The sequence below is a fragment of the Microcaecilia unicolor genome, chromosome 12, assembly GCF_901765095.1.
Source record: "Microcaecilia unicolor chromosome 12, aMicUni1.1, whole genome shotgun sequence".
Classification (NCBI taxonomy): domain Eukaryota; kingdom Metazoa; phylum Chordata; class Amphibia; order Gymnophiona; family Siphonopidae; genus Microcaecilia; species Microcaecilia unicolor.
Window position 1 is genome coordinate 5083986 of NC_044042.1, and position 16747 is coordinate 5100732.

General features: G+C 45.5%; 1 protein-coding gene across 1 annotated transcript in view; it reads left to right on the top strand.

Annotated features, from left to right (window-relative positions):
• LOC115482054 overlaps positions 1-16269 on the top strand; it is a 42238-nt gene extending 25969 nt beyond the window's left edge. Inside the window, exons 3-5 of the mRNA XM_030221615.1 lie at positions 8995-9182; positions 10959-11033; positions 16152-16269. Coding sequence (XP_030077475.1) covers positions 8995-9182; positions 10959-11033; positions 16152-16269 — 381 coding nt within the window. The remainder of the gene's footprint in view (positions 1-8994; positions 9183-10958; positions 11034-16151) is intronic.
• Positions 16270-16747: the final 478 nt, after the last annotated feature.

The window sequence follows — 16747 nt, forward strand, 5'->3', positions numbered from 1 at the left end:
TGTAGAACCCCAAAGAATAACAAGATTCTGGAATTCTAAAGCGTGACAAGATTCCATGTAGAACCAACCCGAAAGAGTAACAAGATTCTGGAATCCTAAAGAGTGACAAGATTCCATGCAGAATCTCAAACAGTAGCAACATTCCATGTAGAAGCCCAAAGAATAGCAAGATTCTGGAATTCTAAAGCGTGACAAGATTCCATGTAGAACCAACCCGAAAGAGTGACAAGATTCCATGCAGAACCCCAAAGAGTAGCAACACTCCATACTACCAATCCCAGGGCAAGCAGTTGCTTCCCATGTCTGTCTCAATAGCAGGCTATGGACTTTTCCTCCAGTAATTTGTCCAAACCTTTTTTAAACCCAGGTACACTAACTGCTGTTACCACATCCTCCGGCAAAGAGTTCCAGAGCTTAACTATTCGTTGAGTGAAAAAATATTTCCTCCTATTTGCTGTAAAAGTATTTCCATGTAACTTCCTCGAGTGTCCCCTAGTCTTGGAATGAGTAAATAATTGATTCACTTTTACTCATTCTACACCACTCAGGATTTTGTAGACCTCAATCGTATCTGTTCCAAGCTGAAGAGCCCTAACCTCTTTAGCCTTTCCTCATACGAGCTGCGGTAAAAGACGGCCTCAGAGTGAGTCAAAAACATGTGGTGATGTTGGTGCAGTAAAAGGACCCCTGAGTGCATTACATTCATGTTAGACGCCGTGCACTCAGCCATCAGTACACAGCTCTGATCTGCATTGTCCTGTGTGTTAGTGTTTTTACCCTCGCCATTTCTGCTCATTCCTGTGCTACCAGCCCTGTGTGAACCTGATCTGCTTTCAGACCAGCCCTCTGTCTCCTCAGATCTTTATAACATTAGCAGGGATGGCGTTAGGAGGGTGCAAACAGGGCAACTGAACACATGACTCCTGGCATTGAATATTCAGGTATGGCTGCCGACCCGGAATTTTACAAGGCACCGACCATTATTCAGACCGGTGCCTGGTTAACTTGCCGCATTCAGGGGTCCTTTTATGAGTGGAGTTGAACGGGTAGATGTGAAGCGTCTGTTCACGCTTTCCAAAAATACTAGGACTAGGGGGCATGCGATGAAGCTACAATGTAGTAAATTTAAAACGAATCGGAGAAACTTTTTCTTCACTCAACGTGTAATTAAACTCTGGAATTTGTTGCTAGAGAATGTGGTAAAGGCGGTTAGCTTAGCAGAGTTTAAAAAAGATTTGGCCGGCTTCCTAAAGAAAAAGTCCATAGACCGTTATTAAATGGACTTGGGGAAAATCCACTATTTCTGGGATAGGCAGTATAAAATGTTTTGTACATTTTGGGGATCTTGACAGGTAATTTGTGACCTGGATTGGCCACTGTTGGAAACAGGATGCTGGGCTCGATGGACCTTTGGTCTTTCCCAGTATGGCAATACTTATGTACTTATGTGTGAAGCTGCGGCAAAAGGAGGCCTGTGCTAGCGTCTGTGCGTATTTTTTACGTGTGCCGAGGCCCCCTTTTACCACAGCGGGTAAAAGGCAGGTTTCCCTTTTCTTAAAGAAACGGCGGTACTTCCCTTTTATCGAGTGTAAGCCCGCATTGGGCTTACCGCTGCATCGTAAAAAGGGCCTCTCAGTTAGGTCAACCTTTGTTCTGTCCTAACTTTATGTGGTTATTTCATCAGTTAGTGGACTGAAAATTGCTGCTAACCGGCTGAGTTTCCGCTGTGCCCTAACTTTTCCCCAGACTGCCCAGGAACTAACTGGTTCCAGCATGGGCAGATAGCACGAATATTTAGCAGCACTATCCAGTTAAGCGCCACTAAATATCCCTGGGTAGCCCTGCAGGAGCGATTTAAAGGGCCAGAAGCGATTTAAATCACTTTGAATATTGATCACACAAAGTTCCAAAGACACGACACATGTCCGCACTAAGGCGTAGAATGAGAAGTGGGTCACTGTCCTTCCAGGGAGACTCACTGAGAAGCATCGACTGTCCTGTCCAGAACAGAAATACAAAATGAAGAATTTTTATTCATCCTTCCAAAGAGACTCCACCAGGAGGTATGGAGTGCCTGCCCCAAGATGCAACATGGAGAGAATTTATCCCTTTCATCTTCAGCTCAGGGGTCAGATAGTTTTGCACCTCTGCACTTGTGCCACTATTAAACATCATTAAAGAGTCATAGGTACCACGTGAAGGGTTTCTAGATAAGAAGTATCAATATTAAGACCATCAATAAATAAAACAGAACTGATAAGTGGATAATCAGCAATTATTTCTGCATTAGGTGTGCTGTGTACCTCTTAAAGAAGGAGCATATGATACACTCCAGGTGAAAGCAGGTCTGAGCCTGAGGAATGCTACAAGCTTATGACACTTGCCATTAGAGAGATAGAGACCTGAAACCTGCTATCAGGGGCCATTTACCAAAGGTAGCTGCTATTAGTGAGAGTTGCTGATTTAAGAGGGAGCACAGCACCCCCCCCCCCCCTCCCACGTTCAAGCACTTTGGGCTGAATAGGTATCGGTCTTTGCATCCAGGGTAGGTTCATTTCTCCTGACAGTAAAACTGGACGCAGTGACTCACAGGAAGTTCAGCCTATGCAGTCTCTGCTTCAGATTTTGAGCCTGCCTCCAGGCTGGATGCTTCGTCCATGTGGAGAAACGAGGGCATCCTGACAGAATTTCAGATATCTGTGGTCTACCTTAGGGGCACTTTTATTAAAGCTTAGCAAGGGTTAACAGAAAGAAATCCGCCAAAAGGCAGAGAACTCTAAACACCCCACGGACAACAACAAGAAATAAGATAAAAGTGGGAGGAAGACCAAGGATTCCAAAGACTGAAAGGATGTATAATAATAAGGATGTTTATTGAGGTATAACGACTCAACACAATGTTGTGTTTTGGCCGTTAGGCCTGCATCAGGAGTCTTGTTGCCAAATAGTCTTTATACCTCAATAAACATCCTTATTATTATACTTCCTTTCAGTCTTTGGAATCCTTGGTCGTCCTGCCACTTTTATCTTATTTCTGGCAAGGGTTAACGGACATTAGAATGCGCTAAATGTCACATGGCCCACAGGTATACAATAAGACAGGCAGCATTTAGCCTGCACTAATGTCCGTTAGCACGCTCTAAGCTTCGGTAAAAGGACGCTTAGTTATTTATCAAAGCACAGCTCACATTACTTGCAATGGGGCTATTTTATTTATTTATTTATTTATTGTTCACTTATATCCCACATTTTCCCACTCATGCAGGCACAATGTGGCTTACAAACATTAAATAAAATACAGAATAGGAAAACTTAGAAGAATATACAAGGAGTATTCAGGGGGAGAAGCATCTAACAGGGTGAACTAGCAGGGTAGGAGCCAGGGAGGGTGCATCAAGCAGCGGTATAAAGTGAGGAGTAGGTCTTGGCAAAGAAGTAGGTCTTCAACAACTTCTTGAAGAGGGCGTGGTCCGCTTGAGTTTTAAGGTGTTGCGGGAGAGAATTCCAGTGCTTAGGACTCCAATAGCGGAAAGATGAGGCGAAGATCCTCTTGTACTTGACACCCTTACAGTTTGGGAAGTGAAGGTGGAGGAAGGAACGAGCAGCAGGGTTGGCATTCCTGGGCGGGAGGTCAATCAAGGGGTGCATATACTCCGGGGCAAACCCATAGGTAATTTTATGGGTCAAGGAGCAGAGTTTAAAGGCAATGCGCTCCTGTACAGGCAGCCAGTGTAATTTGAACCGTAAGGGTTCGGCATGTGCAAAGCGTCGCTCTCTCAGGATGAGTCTCGCAGCAGTGTTCTGAACTGTTTGGAACTTTTTCAACAGAGAGGCCTGGCAGCCCGCGTAAATTCCGCTGCAGTAGTCCAAGTGGGAGAGGACAAGCCAGTGGACAAGTGTGCGGAACAAATCTCTAGTAAGGAAGTATCTGATACGCCGAAGCCTCCACATGGCGTGAAACATTTTTTTGGTGACCAAGTGCACATGATTGTCCAGCTGGAGGTGTGTGTCCAGTTGCACTCCTAAAAGCCGCAGGCTTGTGGCAATCGGAAGGACAGAGCCCAATACTGGGAGCACCGTGTCAATTACTGGCATGTGGATGGACGAGAGGATGAGACACTGTGTTTTGTCCTTGTTTAATGTTCTAAGGTGGAGAAGCAGGCATCAATGAGGTGAACAATTTCCGACACGGTGGAGCAAAAGGGAATGTAGACTGTAATATCGTCGGCATAGATGAAAGGGTTAAGGTCCAGTTTTGCGAGAGCAGCAGCTAAAGGCATCAACATAATATTGAATAAGGCAGGTGAAAGTGGGGAGCTAGATGCATATTTGATTTGCATTTAAGTCCTCTACAGTTGGGGTAATGGAGGTTTAAGAAAGTACGTGATGAGAAAGGATGGGACCGTGGGGTGCAGAGGCCCTGCTCTTCCTAAATCAACATCTCTTGCTAGGTCAATGTGAGAGGTAAGTCAACGGTGTGCACTTTTTGGGAGTAATGGGAAGGTATTACATTGACTGAGGACACTAAGATTCTATTGCCTACACGGTATATAAGCAATCTCTATAATACCATTATTAATATGAGAAGTCACCTGGACCAGATGGTTTACACCCCAGGGTACTGAAAGAACTCAAACATGAAATTGTTGATCTGATGTTAAGTGATCTGTAAACTGCTGTTAAAATCATCTGTAGTACCTGAAGATTGGAGGGTGGCCAACATAACGCTGATTTTTAAAAAAGGGGTTCCAGGGGTGATCCAGGAAATTACAGACTGGTAAGCCTGACTTCAGTGCCGGGCAAAATAGTAGAAACTATTATAAAGAATAAAATTACAGAACACATAGACGTTTCTTTAATGGGACACTCAGCTTGGGTTCAGCCGAGGGAAGTCTTGCCTCACCAATTTGCTTCATTTCTTTGAAGGCCTGAATAAATATGTGGGTAAAGTTGAGCCGGTTGATATAATGGCTCCAATATTCAGACCGTGCTGAATCCAGATCTTCAGTACCGGGTCATTTCCGGTGACCTGCATAATTGAATATCCAGGTTTTATTTGGCCGGTTTAAAGATAACCGGCGATGTCGGTATTCAAACGTAGCCGGTTATCTTTAAACTGGGCAAAGATATACCAGGGTTTGATGCGGTCAAACCCGGATTAAAAAATCCGTGGGTAGCCGGTTTTCTTCCATTCTCTTTTCATATAGGCTCTAGCGTACCAAGGGCGGGGTGGTGGGGAATGTCTGCCCCATGAAGGGGCATTAAGGGAGTGCACGGAGCAGTCGCACAGCTGCCGGTTCCGCCAGTTCCCTGGCCCCCTCTAATGTTACTTCCTGTTCCGGGGCAGAGAACCAGAGGAGGGGGAAGGTGGGTGATGCACCAAGAGGGAGGAGGGGGTTGATGTGCTGGGGTGGTGTGATGCACTGGGGGGGGGAGGAGGGGTGTAGCGACGGCCTGCCCCGGGTGGCAGCCAACCTATGTATGCCACTGCATAGAGAAATCCTTGTTGTTTATCCCAAGCATTTGTGAATTCTTTTACCATTTTCGTCTCCACCATTTCCCACTTGTTCTTGGAGAGTCCAGGGTTTTGTGATTCTTAAGGCCCCTTCCTCAGGCAATAGTAACATAGTAGATGACGGCAGAAAAGACCTGCACGGTCCACCCAGTCTGCCCAACAAGATAAACTCACATGTGCCATTTTTTGTGTATACCTTACCTTGATTTGTACCTGTCCTTTTCAGGGCACAGACCGTATAAGTCTGCCCAGCACTATCCCCGCATCCCAACCACCAGCCCTGCCTCCGACTGCTGGCTAAGCTTCTGGGGATCCCTTCCTTCTGAGCAGGATTCCTTTATGTTTATCCCACGCATGTTTGAATTCCGTTACCGTTTTCCTCTCCACCAGCTCCCGCGGGAGGGCATTCCAAGCATCCACCACTCTCTCCGTGAAAAAATACTTCCTGACATTTTTCTTGAGTCTGCCCCCCTTCAATCTCATTTCATGTCCTCTCGTTCTACCGCCTTCCCTTCTCCGGAAAAGGTTCGTTTGCAGATTAATACCTTTCAAATATTTGAACGTCTGTATCATATCACCCCTGTTTCTCCTTTCCTCCAGGGTATACATGTTCAGGTCCGCAAGTCTCTCCTCATACGTCTTGTAACGCAAATCCCATACCATTCTCGTAGCTTTTCTTTGCACCGCTTCAATTCTTTTTAGATCCTTAGCAAGATACGGCCTCCAAAACTGAACACAATACTCCAGGTGGGGCCTCACCAACGTCTTATACAGGGGTATTAAAACCTCTTTTCTTCTGCTGGTCACACCTCTCTCTACACAGCCTAGCAATCTTCTAGCTACGGCCACCGCCTTGTCACACTGTTTCGTCGCCTTCAGGTCCTCAGATACTATCACCCCAAGATCCCTCTCCCCGTCCGTACCTATCAGACTCTCACCGCCTAACACGTACGTCTCTCGTGGATTTCTACTCCCTAAGTGCATCAATGTATAAGAACATAAAAGTAGCCATACTGGATCAGACCGATGGTCCATCTAGCCCAGTTTCCTGTTTCCAACAGTGGCCAATCCTGGTCACAAGTACCTGGTAGAAACCCAATTAGTAGCAATCCCGGGGCAAGCAGTGCCCCCCCCCCCCCCCCCCCCATGCCGCTGCTTGTTTCAAATGAAGCTTGTTTTCCAACACAGTGGAGGGTTTGGGTGTATCACCATGATCTTAATTACTGGTAATTAATAGATGATTTGTTTATGGCAGAGTTTTTAATTAATTTATTGTCTAAATAGCAGGTCTGGTTAGCAATATATGATTGACAATTATTAACAGTTGTTGGCAGAGTAAGGTTGTGAATTCAAGCAAAATCTAATTTTCCTTAAGAATGATTGCTTTATCCATGTCATGACATAGAAAATGCAGTTACAGCTTGGACTTCAGAAGCCACTTCCCCGTGCAGTAATGGCACATTGAAGTTTTTCTGACCCGCTGATATTTCCCTTGGGTAAGCTATTGGCTGTCAAATCACAGTGTTACAGGTAGAGAATGACACAGGGAGGGAGGGGGGACAATCTGGGTGGGAGCCACTATCAGACAGGGCACAATCACCAGGAATGTGCCACCTGTTTCACGTAGCAGCTTCCCAAAAGGTTTCCAAGGGTTTTCTCCAGATGCTGCTTTCTTGGTCAGTCTTCTCAGAGCTTCTCCAGCACCTTGGCTGTTCTCTCCAGGACGCTTTTTTTTTTTGGAGAAGTGATGATACAAACCACAAAGAAAAGCCACCAGATCAAAGAACACATCAGCCCATGAAGCCTTTGTTCATGGAAAGGAGAAGTGTGCGTGCAGCCACCTCCAGGGTGGATAACCTACAACTAATTCTGCTGTTTGGCTCCTGGATACTGGAGCAGAGAGGAGGCAACAAGGAGTCTGCCCACACCTTATAGATGGATTTATTGAAGCGTGAACTTTTGGGAACAAGAAGTCAATTTGTCATGTACATAGATACATGTACTGTGCTGGTATTGTAAACCTTTAAGCATGGAGGGCCATATAAGCACATAAGCACCGCCATACTGGGAAAAGACCAAGGGTCCATCAAGCCCAGCATCCTGTCTCCGACAGCAGTCAACCCGGCAAAACCCAAAGAAAAAAAAATTTAATAATGTTCAATGGACTTTTCCTTCAGGAATCTGTCCAAACCCCCCTTAAACTCCGTAAGGCCAGCTGCTGTCACTACATTCTCCGGTAACGAGTTCCAGAGTCTAACTACATGCTGAGTAAACAAAAACTTTCTCCTATACATCGCGCGAAAACATGAGCGCTGGAAAAGATCAGCGCTCTGCGTGACTCTGTAACGTGTGCCCTAACTTTAAGCACCAGGCTTAGACCTGCTGAAACCTGGCGTAAAAGCTGGTGACCTAGTTGAGCGCACTGACCCAGTATTCCGTTACCACGCACACAACGTTTTTGAAACAACCCTGACACATCCATGCCCCTCCCCTTGCCACACCCCCTTTTCAGATATGCACTATGGGAGTAAGGCACCCTGCCTTATAAAGTAGTGCGCAGCCAGATGAGTGTGCAAATTCCAATGGCTGCCAATTAACTTTAATAATTGGTTGTTCACACCCAATTAACTGATCATTCTGAGCTCGTTATTCAATTCATTTGCATGTGCAATCTGGGAGTGTGGCCTAATGGTTAGTGCAGTGGGTTGCGAACCTGGGGAACCGGGTTTGATTCCCACTTTTGCCTAACGGTCAGCAGTGGGTTGAGATCTTGGGGAACCAGGTTCAATTCCCTCTGCAGTTCTGTGTGACCCTGATCAAGTCACTTAACCCTTCATTGCCCCAGGTACAATAAGTGAAACATCAAAACATTTCAGTGACAGTCTAACAGGATGGGGGTGGATAGTTAGACTGTCACTGAAATGCTTTGATGTCTCACTCATATATACTATCTGCTACCTCATTTGCTTATTTCTGATCTGACGAAGAAGGGCAACCTTCGAAAGCTAATCGAGAAATGTATTGTTATGTCCAATAAAAAAGGTATCATCTTATTTTCTTTTCCATGTTTTATTTTGTTTCTATGGCTTGCCTACTAAAGGCTCACAATCCGCTGAGTCTTTTCTGAAATACTGACCTAGTTTTAAACAGGTGCACTGACGTCCCTTCTCTTTCATCATCACCGATACCAAATTATCCTGCACCTGTCTAGGGAAGATGGTCTGTGCATCAAACCTTCCTTCCTCTATTTCCGAACATGTTTATTTTACTGATCTTAAGAAATCTTGCTTTCGGCAGATCACAGCAGAAAACTGTATAAAACACGATCCAGTAGAGGCTCAGTTATAGCCAGGTGTACGGGATGAGAACCCAGGAATTCTGCCTCCAAGATTTTCCATCCCCTCTTAAAGGAGCTACAGTCATTTCTTTCAAATGTTTGTGGACAGAAGATTGGTTATCAGGTGTTTTTCTTTTATCAGAAGGCTGCGGGGATGATAAGAGCTGAGCGCTGTGAACCTGGAACAGAGTTGGATCCTTGCCTCAGAATGATGAGTCCAGAACCAGGAGACCAGCATTTAAATCCCTTGTGTGGTACATGCCTACTGCATCCCAGGATGCACAACATGGGGCAAAGAGCCGTCATTTTGAAGACAGGTGACACTGGAGGGTGAGTGCTCATATCCCAAGGAAATGATTACCTTTACCCTGAGATGTAGACTTTCTTTTTGTTAAACATGGTTAAGTAAGGAAACCAGAGTAAGAGGGATCCTAGAGGCACAGGGGGTTATAGTGGCTCTGCTTATGCAGGGAGTTAATGACAGTGTAGGAGGAGGAGGCGTTAGAACTGAGGTACAGGGGGATAGGGGTGGAGCATAAGGAAGAGAAGGGAGAGGGGCGGAGCATAAGGGAACGGTTAGAGGAGGAACAGAAAAGACAGAACAAGAAGAGAGAGAGAGAGAGAGAGAGGGGAGGGCAGAGAAAGGAGGGAGTCAGGGAGACTACAAAGTTGGGTAAGGGGGAGAATGGAGAGAGAGTACAAGAGCAAGGGGTTTAAGAGCCAATAATGCAAATAGGTGGGAGGGACAGGAAGTCAGTGGAGGAGGACAAGGGGAAAATGCAAGGGGGAGAGAAGTCCACATGTTCACAGCCACACACCCCTCTCAACCTCCCTCAAACCTTCTTTGATCCTCCAAGATATACAACTCCCCACCCCCCACCCCGACACTCCCCTTTTCTGACTGACAACCCCTGGAGACACAACCCAACATGCATGCACACACACACGGACACATACTCATGACACGTACATGTATTCCTACTGTCACATCACAGGTAAACATCCAAACTTTCCTCAAGGAAATAGATTCACACATTATAACATCATTCAAATCCCACTGCTACTCCTTGTGATCTTGGGCAAGTCACTTAACCCTCCATTGCCTCAGGTACAAACTTAGATTGTGAGCCCTCCTGGGACAGAGAAATATCCAGAGTACCTGAATGTAACTCACCTTGAGCTACTACTGAAAAAGGTGTGAGCAAAATCTAAATAAATAAAATAAATAACACTGACTTCCAAACTCATAAGTCACAGACACCCCCTCACACATTACCACGGCAGTTTCAACTGAGTCCCCCACAAAGACATGCCTGAGGGTGTGAATGGAGGAAGGGGAAATGGGTGTATTAACAACACAGACTAAAGGTTGGAGGTTGTAGAAGAGACCTTTACACTGGGTTCATTTAGTACACGCGTGACCAGCTGTGGAGGGCTCTGTGTCATGAGTGAATCAGTCTAGTACAAAGACAAGTAACTTTGCTTGTGTTGCACCAGTGCTCTACTGCTGTGTTCAAAGTTGTGAAAGGTCCAGGGAGGGGAGGGGCTGATATGTTTGCAGAGGGGGTGAGAAATCTGAGGGAGACAAGTGGAAAGAATTTCAAGTTAGGGATTAATTACTACTACTACTACTGATAGCATTTATATAGCGCTACCAGACGCGCGCAGCGCTGAACATTTGACATAGGGAGACAGTCCCTGCTCAAAGAGCTTACAATCTAGGTAAGAGAAACCCCATAGGGCATGAGAAGCTGGGACAGAGGGTCCTGAGGGAGTCATAGCTTCTGTTTTACAGGGACTATTAACCACTTTACCCTTGATTGTAGAATTGGACAGGGTTGTTGATAAGATAAGCAGGATTGTAGTGAAAGCTGGTGGAGGGGGGGGGGGGGGGGAGGAGTGTCTGCTCTTGAGTGAGTTCATTCAAAGCACAGGAGGAAGTAGAAAAGTAACTAACACACCAAAACCTTACCCCACAATACAGAGGATATAATCACATAATTCAACCCTCTGGAAGCAACTTAGCCATTTGGTTATAGGGAGAATATGTAATCGTCATTCACACTTTATCAAGATAACATCTTTTTTTATGACTTTTTTTTACAGAGGCACCGCAAGGGGCATGAGTGAGGGGCCAGTGCTCCTGCCCCCAACAACCCCGCTGGACCACCAGGGATATAGGTAAGCCCAGGGGTTTACCTTCATGATTGGTGGGGTCTTGCGGGCTCGGAGGAGGGAAGGAGGAGTCATTGGCATGGGGGAGGGCAAGATGGGGCTCGGGGGGTTGCCTTTAAAAAAAAAAAAAAAAAAACAAAGTTATGCGGGTCCGGCCCGATATTCAGCCCGGGGCCTCATAGCTCTTATGTGGCCCCAGCTGAATATTGACCGGACCCGCATAAGCTCCGGGTGACCAGGCTGCCCAAAATTAGCCCTGATATTCAGTGCAGGTGCCCGGACACTACCCAGCACTGAATATCGGGGGGATAATTTAGCCGGTGACGATCAGCGTTTAAAAAAAACGCTGACTGCCGTTGGCTAAATATCGGTAGATTAGTCTATACTGCACCTAAATCTAGGCATTGCTTATAGAATAACGCTTAGGCGGAAATTTCTTCCGTGCAGATTTTTCAGGCACCGTATATAGAATTTAGCCCTCAATGTGTAATTAAACTCTGGAATTCATTGCCAGAGAATGTGGTAAAAGCAGTTAGCTTAGCAGTATTTCAAAAAAGTTTGGACAAGTTCCAAGAAGAAAAGTCCATAAGCCATTATTAAGATGGACTTGGAAAACTCCTCTCTTTATTTCTAGCATAAGCAGCATAAAATCTGTTTTTACTCTTTTGGGATCTTGCCAGATACTTGTGACCTGGATTGGCCACTGTTGGAAACAGGATACTGGGTTTGATGGACTATCAGTATGGCAGGACTTAGGTTCTTAAGACCTACGGCAGCCTGTGGTAGTGATCTGAAGCTGAGGGTCTGAGCTAGAGAAAATAAGATAGATCCCACTCCAGAAAATGACAAGGATAATCTGACAAGTGGATCAGACTTTTTCCACTGCCATTAACCTGGGAAGTTATTTGCATGGAGGACAGAACAGAGTCTAGATTTATCAGTATGCCTTATTGCCATATCCATCTTTTGCAATCGCCGTGAAACCCAATTTGTTATTCTGTTGATTTTGAATCCAGGGTACATCTCTGTCCCCTGAGATCTCCATTTAATTTCATGGCCTAGAAAGAGAGACCATCAGGAAATTCATCCAGCTGACCCAAGAACTCCCACATTCCATTCCATTCTTGGATTAGTTAATCTGGTTTTGTTAGTGCTCTGTTCACACAGGACAATATCAAACCAAAGACCAGCTATTTTTAAAAAAAAAAGGCCAGCGTGGCCAGCGTTAAGAAAAGCAGAAATGTCAATATAGCATGACTGATGATAAGAAAACCTTTGATAGCATTCCTCATGCCTAGATAATAAATGTATTTGAATTTAGCTCACACCTTTTTCAGTAAGCAGTACTAGGTGAGTTACATTTACGTACATTAGGTATTTCTCTGTCCCCAGAGGGCTTACAATCTATGCTTAATACATGAGACAATAGAAAGTTAAGTGACTTGCTCAAAATCACAGTGAGTAGTAGCAGGATTTGAACTAAACTTCCCTGGTTGTCAGCTCAGTTCCCTAATCACTAGGCTACTTCTCCACTTTGCCTTGAAATGTACATAACAAAGTCTAGATTGACTGAGTACATCAAGTTCACCATGAAGATGTGACAGCTGAGAAATTGTTAAACCAAAGAAACTCAAACTGGGCTAGCAAGGTCCAATCACTGCACACAGAAAACATTCAGAACATCTGAAGTGGCTTTATCTCCAAGATATCTACACAACATTGAATCAGTACAAGGAAACCAAGGCTTATCTTGAGAAGAGGGCTTCCAGTGAATAAATTATCCAGTAGGTTTGACAATGGTTCTTCTATCCAACGTTTTCAGGGATGTTAAGTAGAACAGGAGGAAAGGTGCAGAAGTGGCCTTGTGCAGCTCAAGGGTGAAGGGAAGGACTATGTAGGAGCTGATAAGGATAAGGTGGAACTGCTTAACAAATATTTCTGTTCTGTGTTCACAGATGAGGGGCCGGGATTAGGGCCAAAGAAACGAAATACAAATAGGAATGGAAGTGTGGTAGACCTTGAATGATTTTCAGAAGACTGTGGTTGTAAGGAGCTGGCTGAACTGACTCGCACTCAAAATCACTATCAGATTGCTAGTGAATTTCTTTGAAGAGTTGTGTGCAATCATTCTTTTGATTCATATTGCAGTGGCGTAGGAAGGGGGGGCGGTGGGGCGGTCCGCCCCGGGTGCACGCCGCTGGGGGGGGGGTGTCATCTCCGTTGGTTCCTTGCTCCCTCTGCCCCGGAACACGTTACTTCCTGTTCCGGGGCAGAGAGAGCAAGGAACCAATGGAGCCGACGCAGCTCCCAGCGACGTGGGCTCGGGGGCGGATCGGTCCTCCCGCCCGCCCCTCGCTGCCAAAGTAAGTTACAATGCGCTCTGGGGGGGTGGGTGGGTGCCCGCCGGAGGGGGGGCTCCATGCTGCACCCAGGGGGGGGGGTGCGTGGCGGCAACCCGCCCCGGGTGCCAGCCGCCCCCGCTATGGCACTGTCATATTGTTTTCACTTTTTTTTTTGTTATATTTGTACCCCGCGCTTTCCCACTCATGGCAGGCTCAATGCGGCTTACATGGGGCAATGGAGGGTTAAGTGACTAGCCCAGAGTCACAAGGAGCTGCCTGTCACTGTCACAGTTTTGAACGCACTTATATGGATATGTGCAATGCCTAAAATGTGATGAGATGTGTGTTTTATGACACTGTCTAGCTTATTTTCGAAAGAAATCACCGACCATCTTCCGACACAAATCGGGAGATGGCTGGTGATCTCCTGAAACCGGCCAAATCAGTATAATCGAAGTATAACCCTCCACTCTCTCATTACCTCTTGCCTTGACTACTGCAACCTACTCCTCACTGGCCTCCCACTTAGCCATCTATCCCCCCTTCAGCCCGTTCAGAACTCTGCTGCACGTCTTATCTTCCGCCTCGACCGATTTACTCATATCACCCCTCTCCTCAAGTCACTTCACTGGCTTCCGATCAGGTACCGCATACAGTTCAAGCTTCTCCTACTAACCTACAAATGCACTCGATCTGCAGCCCCTCCCTACCTCTCAACCCTCATCTCCCCTTATGTTCCTACCTGTAACCTCCGCTCTCAAGACAAATCCCTCCTTTCAGTACCTTTCTCTACCACCGCCAACTCTAGGCTCCGCCCTTTCTGCCTCGCCTCACCCCATGCTTGGAATAAACTCCCTGAGCCCATACGCCACACCCCCTCCCTGCCCATCTTCAAATCCTTACTCAAAGCCCACCTCTTCAATGTCGCCTTCGGCACCTAACCACCATACCTCTACTCAGGAAATCTAGACTGCCACAACTTGACATTTCGTCCTTTAGATTGTAAGCTCCTTTCAGCAAGGACTGTCCTTCTTTGTTAAAATGAACAGCGCTGCGTAACCCTAGTAGCGCTCTAGAAATGTTAAGTAGTAGTAGTAGGTACAAATAAGGATCTGTATATAATACGTAAGTTGAAAAAACCACAGAAAGGCAGTAAATCAAGTCCCATTAACAAGATTCCAGGCAGAATCTCAAAGAGTAGCAACATTCCCATCCCCACCAGTACTGGCCTTCCGACAGCCACCCAACTTAAAACACAAGCTAATCAGAAGTAAACTTCACAGACTGAAAAGGAACAGAAGGGCACACTTCCCTGTAATTTATCCAGTTGCAAACTATGCCAAAATATTTCACAGGACCCCAAAGTCATCCACAAAGGAAAGATATTCAACATAAAGGAATCTTTCACTTGCTCATCTTCCAATGTGGTATATATCATTCGGTGTAAAAAATGTAACGAAGGATGCTATATTGGAGAAATAGGTCAGATGCTTAAGACAAGATTCAATTTACATAGACATCACATGAACACTACTGGTGCCAGTAGGGCTCCCACCCCTGTTGGTCAGCATTTTACAGGACCAGGACACTGTACCAGTGATTTCACAGTGAGAATCCTGAAAGGTAACTTTAAAACCATACAAGAATGTAAGACCTTTGAAGTCAGAATGATTGAATATTTTAACACCCAACAGAAAGGACTTAACAAGGATCTGGGGTTCCTAGCCCATTATAAACCATAAAGCTGTATTTCTCTCCACCCCTCACCTATCCACACCCATCCTGTTAGAATATCAATGATATGCTTTGATGTCCCCATGCATACCTCCGACCCACCCCCATCCTCCCACCCTGTCAGACTGTCATAGTAATGCTTGAATGTTTTCACTTATATACACTGTCAGCTAGCACATTTGCTTATTTCCGATCTGACGAAGAAGGGCAACCTTCGAAAGCTAATCAAGAAATGTATTAAGTTATGTCCAATAAAAAAGGTATCATCTTATTTTCTTTTCCATGTTTTATTTTGTTTGATTTCTATTGATAACCTTAAGAGTGGACTAACACGGCTACCACACTCCTCTACATGTAGAACCCGAAAGAATAGCAAGATTCTGGAATCCCAAGGAGTGGTCTAATTGGTTATTGCAGTGGGTTTTGATCCTGGTAACCTGGGTTCAAGTCCCACTGCAGCTCCTTGTGACTCTGGTTAAGTCACTTAACCCTCCATTGTCTCAGGTACAAATAAGGACCTGTCTATAATATGTAAGTTGCAAAAACCATAGAAAGGCAGTATATCAAGTCCCATTCCCTTTATTGGAGTCTAGGGAAGGGAGGCTAAACCAAGGAATATGACCAGCTACCAAGGACGCTAGCTTATTTCCTTTATAATTATGTTGATTTTAGCCCCATTATAATTGTGGTAGATAATTGATGTTTGTTATTTCCTGCAAAGTGTATTTCTTATTATTATGGCGTATTTTCCTTAGTTACATCTTCTGGTCAATGATCTTCTTCCTGTGTGATCACAAGTGACAATCTGAAGTGAATTGCTGGTTGCACTCCTCGTGTAGAGGAGTGTGGTAGCCGTGATACCTTTTTTATTGGACATACCTTAATACATTTCTTGATTAGCTTTCGAAGGTTGCCCTTCTCCGTCAGATCGGAAATAAGCAAAGAGAAGAGCCCTGGCTGTCACCCCCAGCTACTTCAGCAGCGGGGACAGCAGACCCCAAGATGAAAGGAATTAATTACACGGCTCCCCTCTCCAACTCCCCCTCAGGAAGTCGGACACAGTGTGGCTGAATTGTTCAAAGGTTTTGAGCCTCTGTACTGATCCATCTTCACCACAGCCACCACAGTCTGGAATGGGGCTGGCGCAGGCCTTTCAGCAGCTGTGATGGAGGAAGACTCTTTAAAAAGCACTAAGGCCTCCATCAATATTTACCACAAACACTTGGACAATGGACAGTAGGAAGTAACTTCGGAAGTTTGGGATGCTCTTGTCTCGATCTGGGCTGGGACTGATTCTTTCTGTCTAGAAGCACACGAGGGTTAAGTGCAGGGCTCAAGGCTCCCTGCTTGTGCTGTAGGCAGGGCAGATGCTGGGCCTTGGGACACCAGCCTCAGTCTTTATGATCTCACAGATTTTTTTCTAGTATTAGATTCCCAATTCCACACTGTGGAGCCTCTTCTGGAATGAGTTGATAAGTAGTAGTAGTAACAGTAGTCTGTGTTACAGTTCCACTTCTGCACTGTGCAGTCTCCTCTGGAATGAGTTCATAAGTAGTAGTTGTAGTAGTAACAGTAGTCTGTGTTGGAGTTCCACTTCTGCACTATGCAGTCTCCTCTGGAATGAGTTGATAAGTAGTAGTAGTA